The sequence below is a fragment of the Spermophilus citellus genome, assembly GCF_964194105.1.
Source record: "Spermophilus citellus genome assembly, chromosome: 2".
NCBI classification, from domain to species: Eukaryota; Metazoa; Chordata; class Mammalia; order Rodentia; family Sciuridae; genus Spermophilus; species Spermophilus citellus.
The window spans coordinates 252,944,500-252,963,263 of record NC_138183.1 but is presented as its reverse complement, the minus strand read 5'-3'; the positions used below and the strand labels follow the sequence as shown (position 1 = coordinate 252,963,263).

The 18,764-nt window shown below is 41.3% G+C and overlaps 1 protein-coding gene across 27 annotated transcripts in view; it reads right to left on the bottom strand.

Annotated features, from left to right (window-relative positions):
- The window catches only part of PPP6R3 (protein phosphatase 6 regulatory subunit 3), a 134,503-nt gene that overhangs the window by 67,685 nt on the left and 48,054 nt on the right, over positions 1–18,764 (bottom strand). For 24 of the 27 annotated variants that reach the window (XM_081280782.1, XM_081280761.1, XM_081280778.1 and 21 more), the window contains 2 exons: positions 7,311–7,543; positions 1,837–2,023 (listed from right to left, as the gene is read on the bottom strand). In XM_081280782.1, coding sequence (XP_081136908.1) covers positions 1,837–2,023; positions 7,311–7,537 — 414 coding nt within the window. In that variant the 5' untranslated portion in view covers positions 7,538–7,543. The remainder of the gene's footprint in view (positions 1–1,836; positions 2,024–7,310; positions 7,544–18,764) is intronic. The other 3 variants (XM_081280773.1, XM_081280774.1, XM_081280775.1) reach the window with 1 other exon arrangement.

The following is an 18,764-nucleotide window of genomic DNA, read 5'->3' as shown; positions in this document are numbered from 1 at the left end:
AATAGTTCCAATCCTTCCATGTGTGCTGATAGCAAGAACAAGTCACCAGAGCCTGTTTTCTACCATGAAGGTCACCAGGCTCGACTACTTTCGCCCCACGTCATCACACCCCTACTCTGCTGCAACTCTGACACAAATATCATAGTCTGTAATTGAGCATCTGGGGCTCTGATTGTTCTTGTGCATCTATTCCCATAAATGAACTGGTAAACAAATCCTTTTTCACACCAAGGTCCACTAGAGAAATAGTACTCAAATTTTAGCATGCATCAGAGCTGAGTTGGAAGGTCAGCTAAAAACCCAAACTGATAACTAGGTGTGGTGGTGCACATCTGAAATCCCACTTGACTTGGGAGGCTGAGGCAGGAGGACTCCAAGTTCAAGGCCAGCTGGGCAACTTAGCGAGACCCTGTCTCAAAATAAAAAATAAAAAGGGCTGGGAATGTGGCTCAGTGGTAGAGCACTCCTGGGTTCACTCCCCCAGTACTGCAAAAACAAAACAAATAAACAAAAAGACCCAAACATCTGGGTTGCTGGCCACCTCCCCACCACCACCCAGAGTTTCTGATTCAGAAACTCGAGAACTTGCATTGCTGATAAATTCCCAGGTGACACTGAGGATTCAGGGATGACACTTGCACAACCACTGCATATATGAGATACATGGAATCAAAGTCCTAAATACATATGAATTAAGGAGGGAGGGGGAGGGGGGAGAGAAGGAGAGAGGGGGAGAGAAGGAGAGAGGGAGAGAGAGAGAAGAACGAGGAGAGGATTCCTTTTATAATATCAATGATAGAGCTCTTCTCTATACTTTGATGATTTTACAGAAACACTTTGGCCTTATTTCTGCACTGGAACTGACTCAAACCTCCTAAAATCTGTACAGTAACAGATTCTGATTGGTGATATATTCGAAGATTTCTTTTTCTTTCAGTCATGGATATAACTAAGCCAGTGAATCTTGTTGATAGTTGCTTTTTTAAAAAATGTTTTTACTATAAAAAACAATGACTATTATTTCAATAAAATTTTAAGCAAGTTCATAGAAATGTAGTTCCTGCTTTATAGGCATATTATGGGGTCTAATTACGAAATGCTTTAGAAATTCTTAGATAAAATATCTGGGGGAAAAAATAAGGTCTACAAAATGTATTACTTTGGAAAGTATTACTTCAATGATTGTTAATAAAAGTGAATTCGATTTTTTTTTCTGGTATTTGCCTACATATTTTCCCTATAAGAAAAATAAAGCCTTTATTAAATGAAAAAACAAAGGAGGAGGAGGAGCGGAGGTGACAGCACTACTAGACAAAAGCTGCAGAGCTGCATGTCCATCTGCATTCAGATGTCTCAAGCTGAATGTTTAAGATTCTTAGAATCAAAGTGAATCACTATTTAGTACAAAGCCAATCACCAATCACATTTGTGGGAAAGCTTTTAAAATTTCATTTGTGATAAAATTGTTGGGGGTTGGGATGGGGGACAAACCAAACAAAGCAACCAGGGCTACTGCTTGATTACAAGCCACAGGGCTATATACACAAATGGGTACCAGTATTCTCAGGCTTCCAAGTACTTGTCAAAAGAGAAAATCATTGTGTGTTAACAAATTAAGAGAGATCTGAGGTACTTAGAATATATCACATGAGAAACATTCATTAATATATAAATCAGTGTTAAGTCAGTGAGTGCTCACAATGCTTAAGGCTTAAAAATATTCTCATGTAGAACCTGGACTTAAGGCAAACTCGGGACACTACAGCAATAACACTACTGGGGAGCATCTAGAGAATGAGTGGCCCTAATACTTACCTTTTAAAAAACAGTATTTACCTGTTCTGGTTTTCTGCTGATAAGGATACTTAGCACCTTGCTGAAGAAACTAGCGAGTAGTGGGTTCAGAGGGGAATCATTCAGGAGGAAGCTGTACAATTTCATTAGCAAGGATTCATCCTCTCCCAATCGATCATTCATCTGGGAGACATCAGAAGTGAGCAACTCACAAGATATATTTGGATACCTAGAAGAATAGGACATCATACCATGTTAACAGTTTACTTACATTAATATTTGGATACCTAGAAGAATAGGACATCATACCATGTTAACAGTTTACTTACATTAAATAAAACACAAAGCAGGAAGGCTTCCCAACAGTTTGCAAAGACAACAAAATCATCTACTGGGAATTAGAAAATCATTTTGATAAGTTCTATCCAAACTCTAGATTATAATAAATTTTCTACTTTGTCTAAAATTTGTTTTTAAAACAAATTTTAATAAGAACACATTTTGCCCTATAAAACTAGAGCATCGTTAGGACTCAAGAACCAAGGGAAATCACACTGCAGGGGTGGATCTTCTCAATTATCACTGAGGGCAGAGGCTAGAGGTACAGCTTTCAGCAGCTTGCTCTGACACAGAAGCAGCACAGTCCACAAGGGGCTGTGGGGGCCACTGGATTCTGGGAAACTGTGCTGAACACAGCACCTAGTAAAATGACAAGGCACACTGCAGGTACCTGGACTGGCCATCTCCATTTTTAGATGGGGTGCAAATGGTATTACAAAGTTGTTGTTAGGCTGCCAAGTGCTAAGCTTGTATTACATCTCAAGAGAATACATTGAGCAGGACAATAGGAAACCTCTGTTACAAGGTGAGACGCATGCAGATGCCATGCTCTCCACCCGAGCCTTGCTCCATCTTTAGGAATTAGTACAGACACCAAACCAGCTCACTGTCACTTCTTGCTATTCTCTTACTCAGCAGGACACAGGCCCCCCCAAAGCACCAGGACATCTGCTCTGCAACAACTTCTGACTCTTCCAGAGACCTCAAAGCTTTAGAAATGCCTGTAGCACCTCCATGCCTCTCACCACCAGACCACTCACTCTGAAAAACAGACAAGAGAGCCATGGTTTCCACTCACTCCTTCCATCACCACTATTTCTCCTTTGCTGTCAAAAGTCACAGTGGAAACTCTTCCAGACAGTGCTCTATCTGATCTCTACTCCAATGTTCCTCCTTATCAGGAGACAAGAGCCATAGCCTCAACTACTCACCAGGGGTGGCAAGCTCAAACAATGACCAGGACAGGGAGGTGACAAAACAGCCAAAAATGGCTGCATGATGAGAGCAAGTAAGGACCATTCGCCAGAAAGTGTGTGACACACCTGAGGCATCCAAGGCAAGCTGACAGTTGCCTGATGTGAGGTGCCTGACTCAGAAGCAACCAGCAGCACACCACCAGCCACAGCACCCCCGAGGGTCTCCAGTCAGGCCAGACTAACTAAACAGGATGAGAACGTCCACAAATGAACTCTTGGAGGAGGACGAAAACATCCCTGGCAGATGTGTGGGCATGAGGATCATATTTCCAAATAACAAACTTCTGTAGGGAATGGTTCGATTAAAGTCTCCCTCACTTTATGGCACAGGCACCAAAGGGGCCATTTCACAAACTCCTTCCCAGGTAGGATAATTCAGTGGTTAAGAGTTATAGCTTTTGAGTCACACTATCTAGTTCAAATTCTATCTCCACACTCACAAGCTTATACCTTAAGCAAGTTAACCTCTCTGTGCCTCAGTTTCTATGTTCATCATAGTATGGCAATGATCCTTATCCTGTGGAGGAGTATAATATATTCAAACAGGCCAGAGGGCCTGGCATAAAGTAATTTAAATGTTTAATGAATAACTGCAGAAATGCTCCTATGAGGGGCTGTGAGGGATATACCATCTCAACTGTCCCAAAGTGAAACTTACTGGCAAATAAAAGATTAATAAAAGGTAGCAGACTCAAGCTGACAGCAAACCGTACACCTGAATGTGCTCAGATTCTGAGCAGAAGCTCCACAGCCAGGCAAGGCACCTTGGAGCTATTCATGTTCCATAGGTGACACGGAGGTGTGAGCTACTCAAGAAGAGTATATTGTGGAGTGGGCATTACATGGAAGCCCAAGTTCTGGTTCCAGATAGGCTGGAGCTACTGTCTTTCCCTCCCTCCATAACATTCAATAAATCTCTAAGGCACCCAAAGGTGCCCTCCACTCCAACCCTGGGCAAGTGCCCCCAACCTCTCTTCCTTGTAATGAAAACAGAGAAGCAGCTAGAGGACCAGCTCTACCCACCTGACCTACATCTGCACCCCTCCTCCCCCTTGCATGGGGGCGGTCCCTGCTCCTGGAGTCACCCTCCACTTGTCCTCCCACCTGCTCCATAATCCTTCCTTCTCTTCAGGACACCCACACACCATCATCTCCATTCATCATCTCCATGTCACCTATGGAACAAAGCTACCCTGCACCTCTCCTGACTCTCGTCTGCCTCAGCCACCATTTGTTCTCCCCATCCCCACCAGAGAAGCCTGCCTGGAGGATTGGTCTCTGCTTCTCCTCAGTCACATCAAAGGGCATGCACCAAGGCCCATATTTCCACACTGTTAACTCCAGTGAGTCTTGGGAGCAACAGCACCTAGCCACTGTCCCTCCCATCTCTCTGAAGTCCACTGTCTGTGGCTTTCAGGGTGGAAGCCCCTCCTGGTTTTCCTCTTGCATCTGGTGACTCCTCAGTCCCTGTGTGGAACTCTGGTCCAGCCACTGGCCTTCATCTCCATTCTCTGAGCCTTCCCTCTGCCTCAGTTCTGCAGGTGATCTCTTCAACTACCTGGTGCTACCCCTTGTCTCCACCTGATACTGACCAGGCATTTCAAACCTGACAGGGTCAAAGCCATATGCCTAACCTTTCTCTGGCATCTAGCCTCAATACTCTTGGCCCTTCCCCTGCCACCCTATTCTGGGAAGAGGCCCTTTCAGTTCTAACTTCATAGAGTCCATCAGGAATCTGAACATCCTCCCCAGTTGAGCCACTAAGATCTTTTTCTGTTAATCACTGTAGCCTCTTAACAGGCTGCCCCCAACTCCTGTTTTCCATGGTCTAGGGTCCTAGAACAGGCAGAAGGACCCTGGCAATACTACTTCCTGCTTAAAACTCTCCGATCCTGAGGCTACGGTTATAGCTCAGCAGTAGTAGAGCACTTGCCTTGAATTTTTAAGGTACTGGGTTCAATCCTCAGCACCACATAAAAAATAAATAAAATAATGCGTCCATCTTTAAACAAAACAAACAAAAAAACCCTCTGATCCTTCCTGTCTCATCCTGGATAAAGTAAAGGTCTGACTGAGCCCAGTAGTTCCATGAGGCCTATTTCTGGGACCACTATGAACACATCCCTATCCCTCTCTCTCCTCCTGTTCTCCTCCATTAGTGAGATTGCCCCTTCTCTGGCTGCCATGTGGTTCCTGGGGTAAACTAAGGGTTTCTGCACTTGCTACTCCCTCTGCTTGGATGTTCCTTGCCAAGCTCCCACATGGCAACCCCTCATTTCCGAATGGCTCTGACCAACTGGCACCTTCCTAATGAGGACTTTCCTGAACGCCCTCCTCCCACACTGCACCTTTGGCAGGCCTATCTTATCCTGTTTATTTTTCTCCAAGGACTTATCCAGCAAAAACTGTGCTGGTGTGGGTCATTCCAATACAATATTCACTCCATCATCCCAACACCATAAAATCCTAAACTTTCTTAGATGACTGTAATCAATTTTAATCCTAAAAATGTTTTCCATCCCACCTGAAAAACCGCTCTATGCTAATCTAGGTGTCTGAGTCATCCAAGGCACATACATGCTGCTGGTGGCTCTGCCTAGGCCGATGCACAGCAGTGTACTCTTCTGCCCAACTCCTCATGTCCCTTCCAAACGGGACTACCCAGAACATCCAGGGTCCATGTGTTCAGGGAGGCACATCTGATCTCCTAGCCTCAAAGACACGTGAAAAAATAGAACTGTCAAGGTTCAGGGTCCCATCATGTGTCATAACTGGCAGGGGGAAGGGAGTACTGATTCCTTTTGCTAAACTAAGAACTTTACATACTGTATGCCTACTCTTTTTGCATTCAGCTCATGAGGAAATAGACCGAGACCCAAGATAGGAAAGCCACTTGCCAGAGTTCTCAAAGCTTGTACCAAGGGAGGGTTATATTCCTTCCAGGTGGCCCAATCACAGGCCTGTGCTCTAGGATCCACAGCATCCCAGCAAGGACAAGCCGCAAGGCAGGCAGTGCTCACCCATGTGCTAATTCACCGTGGAAGGAATTCCAAAGAAGCAAAGTGTCTATCTTTTGAGGGATGACAGTGTGTTAGTATGTCTAGTATTAGATTTCTTTCTTCTTTATTAAGGCATTGATTTCTGATTAGAGGCCTTCAGTAAATGCTATGTATCAATCTAAATGGCTGGCAGAGAACATGACATCCCTGAAATACAAGCCACAGGCAATCTGAAGGCATTTACAGTACTATTTTCCTGACGCCATAATCTTCCCAAGAAGAAAATAAACAGATGCTTGAAAAGCAGGGCAGAGTGGGGGCCATGACTCTTCCTGTTCCATTAAATTTACTTAATATATGTCAATGTTTTGTTCCTGAAGGTTCTCTGTTTTCTGGGGGCAGGGAGCAAATGTTTCACTAACACTGGATATGGAGAAATAACCAAAACACCAATACTAACATGCCTATGGAGTACTCACAAAGGGTTTCCAGGGATATATAGAAAAGTGTTATAAGCAATGGGGATAAAGGATTCTTGCTCTAATGTGTTCTTTTTTCTGTTTGTAAGCAGATTATACCAGTAATGAGTAGATAAATCCACTAGAGTTATCTGAAGTGTCACTTGTTTAAATATAGCTTTGCTAAGGTTCACCAAGACCCATGCCCTAATCTTCAGGTAACAGAAGGTCAGCCTTTACTGTATCAGCAATGCTCAACACAACCCAAGCTCCAACTCAGACCTGCTGTGTGATCTTGGGCAGTCACGTAACCTCTGGCTTCCTATCAAAGACACTGGTGAAGAAACAGAACTGTCAAGGTTCAGGGTCCCATCATGTGTCATAACTAACAAGGGGAAGGGAGCACCATTTCCTTTTGCTAAACTAAGAACTAAGTAGGGAAAATACTTACTTGAATTGTCTTACTATTTTAAGAAACTGGTCATCACTGTTTAAAAAGCACATTGCTCTTCCACAAAACCTTCTGGGTAAAATTCAGAACAATCATCGTTAGACTTCTGTGATGCGCTGAACTTAGTTGTAGAATGAATTATACGTGTCCCACTATGCCTGTCATTGTTGACCACCATAACCTTCTGTCAATGGCTACAATGGCTCTAGGGGATTCTTGGACAGCAAGAACTATAATCTTCTATCCCCATTTCACTTAATCCCACCCTAAAGAGAAGTTTGAATTTTCTTACTTGTATCTGATCTTTTCATCCATGTCTTGAGGTGGTTCTTCTATAATGAATGAGACTAAATCTTCGAGACATTCTGCTTTTAACAGAAACTCTATAAGTTTGCGGTTCTGAGCTTTACATTCCTGTAAAACATCTTCCTCATCCATTAACTCCTTCAGTGTTACATCTTCTCTTTCTAGAAGTGTGTCTATGTGGGATGATGAGTGAAGATCAAATTTCCAAAACATGCTGGTCTAAACAAAATGCAGAGAGTAGTTCATAAAATTTCAACTTTGCATATTAACTTTCCATACTTCAAATTTCAGTTCAGTTTTACAATCTAAAATGCCAACTTGGCTCACATCTAAAATAAATTTTAAACTGAACCTATAAAATGCTTTTATAATGAATAACACTGGCAGGATTTTTCCCCCCCTCTCAAAAAAAATTTTTTTTTCATGGTTAAAAAAAAAAAAAAGTTGATTTGAAAATGCTCTAAGCTAAAAAAAACCTGGGGTGTTCTTAACCTGTAAAAGTAACTCATCCACACTTTGCCAGAAATTTAATGATGGGAAAGGCAGAAAGTAAGCCATTCCTGAAGGGCAAAGAACACATTCTCACACAGAAGTACTGTCTTCAGGAACCAATGACAAGTGATGGGGCCTAACTAGGACACTGGAGTATGAAGAAATTAAATCACCACTGTAAACCCACACTTTTAGCCTCTGACAGCTCATGAAAGAACCTGAAATCATAAAATGATAAAACCTGTGCAATTGTTAATATAGAAACTAAAAACTGGAACCTAACTCCGGAAGAACCAGGTTACTAGGAAAAACACTTTTGACAATCAAATTTAAAATAATCACTCCACAATGCCACATGTATACTCCTTCCTCCAGTTCATCTCCTCCACCCCCCACCCCCCACCCCACACACAAGGAAAACATGTTTCTTTTCTTCAAGTTACAAAGAATAAAAAAAAAAAAAAAAAAAAAAGGCACTCAGTTGTTACAAACGGAAACATGAACAGGGGGCCCACAACTCAATCTAATGGCTACTAGGATGAGGTGACCTCAAAGGCTACTTCTGGCCCATAGGTAAGAAGATGATAGCAAGAATCAAAGTCTTCAATAGGAACAGGACCATTTCAAAGCCACTACTATCTGTCAAAGATGCTCACTGCAGAATTCCTAAACCTGAGTTCTGTAAGACATACTTATGCCACATAACCCCAATCAATACCCTGACATCTTCTGGTGCTTCCCTTCCTACCCCGTCAGTGTCCCCATTATCATCATCACCAAAAAAGCATGCCCATATTCACAGGGGACTAACAAGAGTCCTCGGTAAAGGAAAGGAAGGTCATAACCTATGAAAAAAAGCACACGTATTTTTCTAAATATATATTTTACTAAATCTACTCATATTAGCTCAGGTAGGAACTTATCCTGATTTGATGCTCATGAACATCTGCCCCCAAATAATTTTTTAAACAATAGAGATCATAGAGAGCAAAACTTAATTACACTGCTGGTCAATCTGATCAATCCAGAATTAAAAAAGAAAAACTACACCAACGCATGTTACTCCAGATCTGCAAAGGCATATCCACTTCACACGATGGGCTGCTGAACACTGGACTTCACTGGTAAGTATATGATCATAATATTCAAAATATGACGGTTTAAAGGAAGCACAAAAAAGCTCTGTAACAAACAAGTTTTAGATGAAAATACCATGAAATATAAAGAGCATTATAAATCATCTCTGTTTAAAAAATCTTTACGTACTTTCATGGAGTCATGGCAATATGCTCAATCAATTAGCAGCAACAGCACTGATACTGTTTTCAGATGAGCAGTCGCCACACTGGTGCACCCAGCTGAGACTCTCAACACCTCACTCAAGAAGAATCCACACCGGGGCTGCCATTCGACATGAAGCTCCATGGAATAACACAAAGCAGGGGCTACAGTGTGAGGCACAGCCATCTCTTTCCTCCTAGCAATTAGGCTGGTAATTATGTGCAGACAACATCACAGAACATGCTAGAGAAGCACAATTCCCATAGAGGTTATATATACTCACATGCTACCAAGCAACCTTCAGGATGGGAGCAGGAGGGCACCCTATAAGGCTAATTGCTAGTGAAGGAAACATAACCTGCTTCTACAATTATTGAAGAAGTGGAGCAAAGATGACATACAAGTAACAGGAAAGGAATTTTGGGGAAAAGGTCAGTGGACATAAACCTCGGGCATAAATTTCTTTTTGTTTTCAGATTTGTGGGAAATGGCAAGGAAAAAAAAAGTTTTCATGCCATCTTATCCTAGTAAAACTGACAAACAGAAAAAAGAAAGACAAAAGGATACCAAAAGGTAAATACAATTGAGGCAAGGGGTGAGCCCTGTTTTACATTCCTATGAAAAGGAAAGAAGTTGTCCCTTTTTGGAGGACACAAAATAATACCATCTACAATGCTTCTGCCAAAGTAACGCAACTCATTTATCTGGGAATTCTTAAAAATCAAACTCTTTTTTAATAAGTATATTTTTAATCATTCTTCCCCATACCTAGTATTAGAACTTGCAATGACTAAATGAGCCCTGAGCGGCACAATGTCCTGAAACAGGAGCATGTGTGTCCCTGGCTGGCTGACAGACTCTAAGCATGAACTAACCTGCGCCATCTTGTAAGGATAGAAGTGAGAGGAAGGCTCTAGTTTAGCTAAGTAGCAAAATCACCTTGAAGAATTCCCTCCAAAAAACTAATCATTTATATCAGGTCACCTTGTCTCATCATGAAAACTCATCATGAATATTTTGGTCCTAGGATGTCTGCAGATCAACTACTTCATTTGACTTATTTTAAATACTTCAGCAAAACAAAGGTCCTCATATAAAGGTATAATGATAGCACATACATTGAAACACTTTCATACACATGTCCAGTGTTATCAGGTCAGAGTATAACTCAAGTCTGAAAGTCAAATTTCTAGTAATCTGATACATTCTACACATGAAGTCAGAAAAAAGCCATAGTTAAAAATTTGACCTGAAGACTTTAAAAATAAGTTGATCTCATTTAAAATGCAGTAAGTCTTTTTTTTTTTTTTTTTTTTTTTGTGATCCTATACATTGTTAGAGTCTGTAAACAAGTCAGGATGGCGCCTGGCATTTTGCCAGAGGGAGTGGTTTGTGAGGTGGCGCCAGCGAGCCATTAAGTGTGGAGATTCCTTATTGGTTGACTGATCTATCTAGTTTATGTTAATTAAGATAAGCTGTGTGGAATGTATATATACCCCTCCTGTCCTACAATAAACAGCTTCCACTCCTGCTGTATCAATCTACACAAGTTGCTCGTCACCCCCCCCCCCCCGTTATTTTGCTGCAGCCAGACTGCGACAATACATAAAGGCAAAGAATTATGAAAAGTACTAAGAAAAACATAAAAAAAAAAGCAAATTCAATAAAATACTACTAGCTACCTAAAACAAGATACATTAATCAAATAAGAACTAAAAATGTCTATAAACCAGATAGTTATAATATGAATTAACATGATTTATCTACATCCAGTAAAAACTTGATTTCTAAAATCTTAACTGTATAAAGGAAACTCAATAAATACTGGATAATTAATCAATCATAATAAACTAAGGAGTTGGCAAACCCAGACCCAACCCAACCCACAACCTTCCAGTTAAGAATAGTTTTAACGTTTTTAAAGAGTTGTTTTAGAGAAAAAAGATTATGTGACAGAAACCATCTGTGGATTGCAAAGTCTAAAATATTTACTACTGGATCCTTTACAGAAAAATGTGATGTCCACGTTTGCTCCAAAGGGAGAAGCCCCCACTAACACCTGCTTTCTGCCCTTTCCTGAATCCACCCACAGCTCTCACCTCTGCACCTCCATGCAGACAGCAAGCACTCTCTACTCTTCCCCTGGAGCACTCGCCTAGGCAGTTCCCAACTGCCTACAACAGGAGGACAGGTTTCCTCCAAGGTACCATGAACCATAAAACCTCCACACTCTTTCCATCTAGCTGGATAACAGTGACCAAAAGGGCCCTTAAGAACGAAATTGGTCCCAAATTGCCACTTGGTAGAAAATTGCCTGCCAATCTGAGCACTGTGCCCAGGCTGTTGGAATGAGCTGGAGCAACATTCCCGGCAGCAGAGCCATCCTTACATGGCCCTGTGCTCCAGCTGATTGACCCACATGATGACCCAGGCCCTCCAATCACCCACCCGTGACTCTGTGTTTTACTACACTTATTTTGAGCACAAGATTTAAACACCAGGAAACTTTTTTTTTTCCTTAAGCAATTATTAAATGACTAATTCCCTTTTTTTCCTCAATTATCCTAAGCTAAAATAGCATTTTTTTTCAAATCCCAACACTCTGAAAATGACATTTCCACAGTGAGTTCTTTATATTGGCATACCACTAACTCAAAATCAAAATGTAAACCACAGTAGACTCTATAAACAGTATGTATTTTACCTTTTAGCCAAACAGCAAGTGACTGGAAACAAATGACATTGGTAAATTAGTTACTGCTGACTTGGCCCTTGCTTCTATTTGTGCCCTTTGAAGTAGAAAGAAGCAACTACAAAGTTCAACTGCCTGCACTGAGGTCAAATGAAGTCCTTTAAAAAATATTACTCTGGGATGGGGCTGTGCCTCAAGCAGTAGCGCGCTCGCCTGGCATGCGTGCGGCCTGGGTTCGATCTCAGCACCACATACAAACAAAGATGTTGTGTCCGCCAAATAAAAAATGAATATTAAAAAGACAAAAAATAAAAAATAATACTCTAAGATTTGTAAGTCTAAGAGAGTAGGAACATAAAACAAGTGTGCTTTGGTAAAAATGAATATACTTTAAATGCATGCCCTAAACTACAGTTATCTAGGATTTAGGGATATTTAATTCCATAAAATAAACCAATCAACAAGTTTGGTGAAACCAAATCATCCTCCATCTTTCTTCAAAATCCTAGAATTGTCTTATTAAGTTAGATGGCAAAGTTTGAAAATGAGATTTTTTTCAAAGGGGCTGGAAGTTTAAGGGAGCAGATCGCTAGGCATCACCTATTACTTGATGCCACAGAGGATGACCTCTGATGTTTAGAAATCATCAGACTAGTGAAAAATGACATCTTACACAAAATAGGACAAAATAAAATGACATCCTACACAAAGTAGGACAAAATAAAATTCACCTCAGATCAAGCATGTTTATGAAAGACCCTCTGAAACTATTAAAATACTTTTATGATACCAAAACCTTCCCTAGAGTGAAAACTGGGGCAAAGTCCCTTTATTTTCAAGCAGTATGTGTCCCTGGGAGAAAAAGTGTTCCCCTGCCTCTGACACAGAAACTAGATGGAGAGTGGGTAAATTACCTGCAAGAGGTATAACAAAACATCAGTACTGCCACAGAACTCACTAGAAGACTGCTAACAGAGAGCAGGGGCGCTACTAGTTTATGCAAACAACCTCTAATCACTTGTTTTCATCAAATAAACACTTACCCCCAAATCTTTTCAGGCCTCCTGTCATCTAAACAGACCTGGATTCCATTACCAGGTCAACCACTGGCTAACTCAGAGGCCCTGGGAAAGCCATCAACCTCAGTACCTCACCAAATCATCTGGTGATGGCAATGAGCAGCTGGGACCTATAAGCACTTGGCATGGACATGGACAACAGTGCCATCAGGGGGCTTTAAGGCAAAGCTTTCCAAGTCTTCACAGGCACAGGAACCAGCCCAGGGTTTTGAAATAGTGTTCAAATTCTTCCTCAGTACAGCAGGGCTCCAGACTGAGATTCTGTCTCTCAGATGCTACTGATGTCATCTCATTAAACCACTGCTGAGCAACTTAACTCACACAGAAATGACCAAGGATCATTTTAGTCTTCACCTTCAAAAACTGCAGTAAGCATATTCAAATATTTACATAACCATGAAAAATATACTAAGCAACTGTGTTATTTATTTCAGCAACTCCCTCTGGATAAGCTTATGTTAGTGGGTTTTCCCCCAAAAGACAGAGGCCCAAAAACATTCTAAAGTTATGTACCATGAGAACGTATTAGTTTCCCTGGAAATAGAACTGCTTGTGGTCCTACCAACAAATGAGCAGCAAATATGGGAATGACAAGGAAGAAGTCTAATGAATTTCAAATTCAAAAATCTCACTGCCATACGAAGTTGCTGTGCTTAAATTTAATAAATTTCTATCCAACTAAGGAGCAAATATATTCTGCTAAGCCTCCAGTTTCCAGTCTACCTGAAATACCTGTAATCCAGGACTGGCTAGACCAGAACAAAATATTCCAAAATTCCAAAAAAGACTGAAAGATTATGATGAATTTTGAGATATCAATAGCAAAGCATTAAAGCAAGCACTTTTAAATGTGGGGCCCTGTGAGACTACACAGGTCATACACCCATGATGCTAAATCAGTCTATAACATTGCAGGACTGGTCCCACCAGAATCTTTAAGATTCCAAATTCAAAGTGAATATCTGATATCATTTGCCAGATTTGCAATACAGTGCGTATTTCCAGTTTAAAGAGCTGCAGTTACCTAAACATATGGAGAACAAATAAACAGCACAAAAATAGGAGAAGCAGCTGCTTCTGCCCAAATAACACATGGGAAAGACCAAGACTTCAAAATGTATCAGAAACTTTTAATACTATTTCTTAAAATGTTCTATGAAGGGAATATTTTGAAATACACATCTTACATGATTTTATGTAAACAAAAGCATGTGAGCACATGTTATTCATACTAAAATTCCTATATATCCCAATCCCTTTTCAGTCCTCCTCAGAGGCCCTTTCTCTCAGAATGACACTCCTTGTATCACCCAAGCAAGGCCTACCTAGTAGAAATAGCAGGTGAGAGCTGCGTGGTTGCTGCGTGCCTGTAACCTCAGTTCCAAGGGAGGCCAAAGTGGGAGGATCACTACAGCTCACCAATAGCAAGACCTTGTCCTAACAAAAACTAACCCTCAAATAGAAACAAAAACCAAGGTTAAAAAAAGAAAAAGAAAAATGAAAGAAAACTGGTGAAACTCCAGTGTGTATTTTACCCTTAAGCAATGCAATTTAAAATGTTGAAACAGAGTCTCAACAAGTTGCTTAGGGACTCACTTAGTTGCTGAGGCTGGCTTTGAACCTGCAGTCTTCTGCCTTAGCCTTCTGAGCAGCGGGGATTATAGATAGGCGTGTGCCTCTGTACCTAGCTAGCAAGTTGCAATTTGGACTGCTCACATTTCAAATGCTCAAGATTAAAACATGGGTAGTGGCTACAGCTTTACACAGAGCAGCTTTAATTTTATTCTACAATCATGGTTCATTTTAATATCATTTTGATATTAAAATGATCCCCCCATCTATTCCCACAGTCTGGGTTAATCATTAACAACATTTTCACAGAAGGGCCAATATGGCCTAGATAGGGAAATGTTATAAGCTACATTTTCCCTTTCCTTTAAATTAACGATATATATGAGAAATCATGTATATTCATAAAATACAACAACCCGGGCTGACAATTTTTTCAATGGAAAAAAAAAATCATAAGAAAACAAAAAACTAGCTGGGTACAGTGGTTCATGCATATAATCCTAGCAGCACAGGAGGATCATAAGTTTGAGGCCAGTCTCACCAATTTACCAAGACCTTGTCTCAAAACAAAACAAAAAGGGCTAGGGATGTAGCTCAGTGGTAAAATACATCTGGGATTCAATCCTGAGAACCAAACAAACCAATCACCGGATAGTATAGCAATAAAAGGAAGTTTTCATTCTTTATCTTGAAATAATGGAGAAGGCTAGATCTTGAATAAGGAGGGGTACAGCTGGGTCATTGCTGGTTTAAATTAAACTAGTCAAATTTAAAAATAAATACATGGGGGCTAGGGATGTGGCTCAAGCGGTAGCGCGCTCGCCTTGCATGCGTGCGGCCCGGGTTCGATCCTCAGCACCACATACCAAAGATGTTGTGTCCTCCGGGAACTAAAAAATAAATATTAAAAATTCTCTCCCTCTCTCCCCCCCTCTCTCCTCTCTCACTCTCTCTTTAAAAAAATAAATAAATAAAATAAAAATAAATACATGTCTTGGTTTGGGGATGTGGCTCAAGCGGTAGCGTGCTCGCCTGGCATGCGTGCAGCCCAGGTTCGATCCTCAGCACCACATACAAACAAAGATGTTGTGTCCGCTGAGAACTGAAAAATAAATATTAAAAAATTATCTCTCTCTCTCCTCTCTCTAGAAAAAAATAAAAATAAATACATGTCTCTGAGAATTTATTCTATTTTATAAGCTAACTCAAAAACAAAGAGGAGGGGCTGGGGTTGTGACTCAGAGGCGGAGTGCTCATCCAGGTTCAATCCTCAGCACCACATAAAAATAAAGATATTGTGTCCAATTATAACTAAAATATTAAAAAAAAAAAAACAAAGAGGAACAAAAAATGCTCAGGCCTTTCAAACATGTTGGGAAATAATGACATCTGATCAACAGGGTGGGGGGGGGGCGTGGTAGTGGATCTAGAATCCTTACTCATCCTGGGAAAACCAAGTCCTCATGGCCTCCCTTAGGATCCAAAACAACTTGCTTACTCCACAAGCAGCAGACACAGTTACACCAGACCTCTGGCTGAGTTTACAAGCAGGCTGGGAACAGCATGTATTGAACAAACCAAGCTACTGCAGGGTTGTTCTTGCTGGCTCCTCCACTCAGGCAGTGTTCAGACAACTGAGTCTCAGCACTCTCCTAGGATCTGATTCACACATGCAGGGAAAGGGAACTTTGTGAAGAGTGTGACAAGATCCAAATGAAAAGTTGAACTCAAGAAGGGTGTGGTGATTGCTACTGCTGTGCTGAAAGCAGCCTGTAGCTAACAGGACAGGGAGGAAAGTATCTATAAATAGAAGAATGCAGAGTCACTATGATGGCAGGCTACCTCTCGGTGTTGTAAGTTAATGATAAACTCTTCCCCCTGACAGCAAAGTTTCATGCCAGGGAAATGTCATTTTCACAAGAGGCAAAAACAAGTAAAAAGAGCCTGCCTTTGAAAGTAGTTATCACAAAGTAAGCAAGGAAAAGACCATAAGACAACTAGAAAGACCATGTTTAGTAAAGGTGTCAATATTATAAAACTAACCAAGCTCACACCTCCCCCCACTAATTAAAACCAAACACCAGAGTATCTGCTAGAAACAATTAATTTCTTTAGAGGGCAAAACAACTTAGAGCCAGTTTCATTTTATTTGCTCTGCCACTATTTCCAAAGAACATGTCAAAAGCAATCAGCTTTGTACCACCCAAGTATCTTTCCCAGTTTTCATTTGTTACTTCTTTGACACTTGATATTTTGGCTGAGAACAGTAGGAATCAGCCCCACTTAATATGTGCTTTGTTAAACAATAGGTGCTTTTTAAGTAGCAGTGTTCACTCAACTGGTCCCTCCCCACCTTGAAAAACACAGTAAAATTGAAAACAGAAAAGACAGACAAAGGAAGCACAAACTCCAAGCTCATTCCTCAGCAAGCTCCTCTATGGAGTAGAGCCCAGCCAAAAGAGTTCATCAGTCATGAAGTCTAAGTGCAGACTCAACATGTAGACATGATTTGGTGGGTGACAGAGAAGCATCAAGTATTCCAGGACTTGCCTGAAAGCAAAGAGGACAGAAGACCCAGAAGCCTTAAGAAATTCACAGCAGGGAGATGGTCCAAGGCCCAGGTGACAAGGAGAAGTGACCAGATGACAGGAATAAGTTGGCAATGCCAGACCAAGTCTCAGAGAGCTGTGCATGAACGCATAGCACACACACCAAAGGACTGCTGCAGAAGCAGAGACAGAACCGGAGTTCTAATTAAGAGAGATGGACAGTACACCATCTATGGCAGAGACCAAATGAAGGGTCTTAACCACACAAAAACAACTGAGAACAGGAGCAGACAGCAGATTCCACAGCAGCTGTGCCAAGTGCTCTCCTCAGATGTGTTCCTACAAAGGAGAAGAGACAGAGAAATGGGTATGTGACTGCCACGTGGGATTCGAAGGCAGCAGCTAATGGAAAGACTACTGAGGGAGTGCTGGGGGCACTGTCTGCCGCACTAAGCCACCTACACGGAGGGCACAGGCCAGAGTCCAACCATGTGACTGACACCTAGAGGGACCATCAAGAGAAGTCGGCAAGATACTGCAATGGCCTTTACTTTGAAAAGCAAGGTCATCATTTGAAATTTCATACTAATGGCCATTCTTCCTCCAGTGTCAACCATGATTCCTCTTCCTCAAAGGCTAGTTTTTGCTTTTTCTTCATTCCTAAACAGCACCTTGGTATCAAATGAGATAAGTTTATGGCTTCCCTTTGGAATTCTAAGTCTCCTGGAAAATATATAAAGCTCAGAAAGCAAATACTTGGTCAAATACACTGCTGAGATGCTAAGAGCAAGGAAAAAGGGATAATCTTATCCACTTCACTTTAGTGACATACACACAATGCAGTCCAGGTACTTCAGTGGGTGAGGCAGGAGAAATCGCTGGAACTCAGGAGTTCTAGGCCAGCAAAAACAAAAGAGAGACCTCTTCTCTTTTTAGAAAGGAGGGAGGGAAGGAGGGAGAAAGGCCAACTGGCAACCTAGAAAAATCCAGACTTACTTTTGTCAAGCAGTTCACATTAAATTAAGCACAACAATATGTTCCTCTACAAATTCTCGTTATGAAAGCTTGAATGTATACTCATGCACCCTACCACAGGGTCACGTTATGAGAAACACCATTAGGCAATTCTGTCACTGTGCAAACATGGTGGACTATGCCTTTACAAACTAAGGAAAAAGAGAGGGAGGAAGGGGAGGGGGGGGAGAGGAGGGGGAGAGGTGGGGAAGAGGGAGGGGGAGAGAGGGAGAGGGGGAGAGGGGGAGAGAGGGAGAGAGGGAGAGAGGGAGGGAGAGAGAACACTAGCACATTAATTTTGGAATTATAACCAATACCACAAGAAGACAGAACTGGCATATTGGTCTCAAAAACATTTTTTTTATTTTAATTTTAATTTTAGATGGACACAATATCTTTATTTTATTTTTATGTGGTGCTGAGGATCGAACCCTGGGCCTCATGTATGCCAGGCGAGTGCACTACCACTTGAGCCACATCCCCAGCCCTCAAAAATATTTTAAATAGCTAGGTGTGGTAGTATACATGTGTACATGAGACCCATCCCCCACATAGCAAAAAATTAAAAAAGAAAAACCAAAAAATGAGCTAACAATCAAGTTTATTTTGGAATAACCAATTTTATATGAGAAAACAGAAAGGGCATATGCCTATAATCCCAGCTACTTGGGAGGCTGAGACAAGAGGATCACAAGTTTGAGACCAGCCTTAACAAGACTGTCTAAAATTTTTTTTTTAAAAAGAACTGGGATGTAACTCAA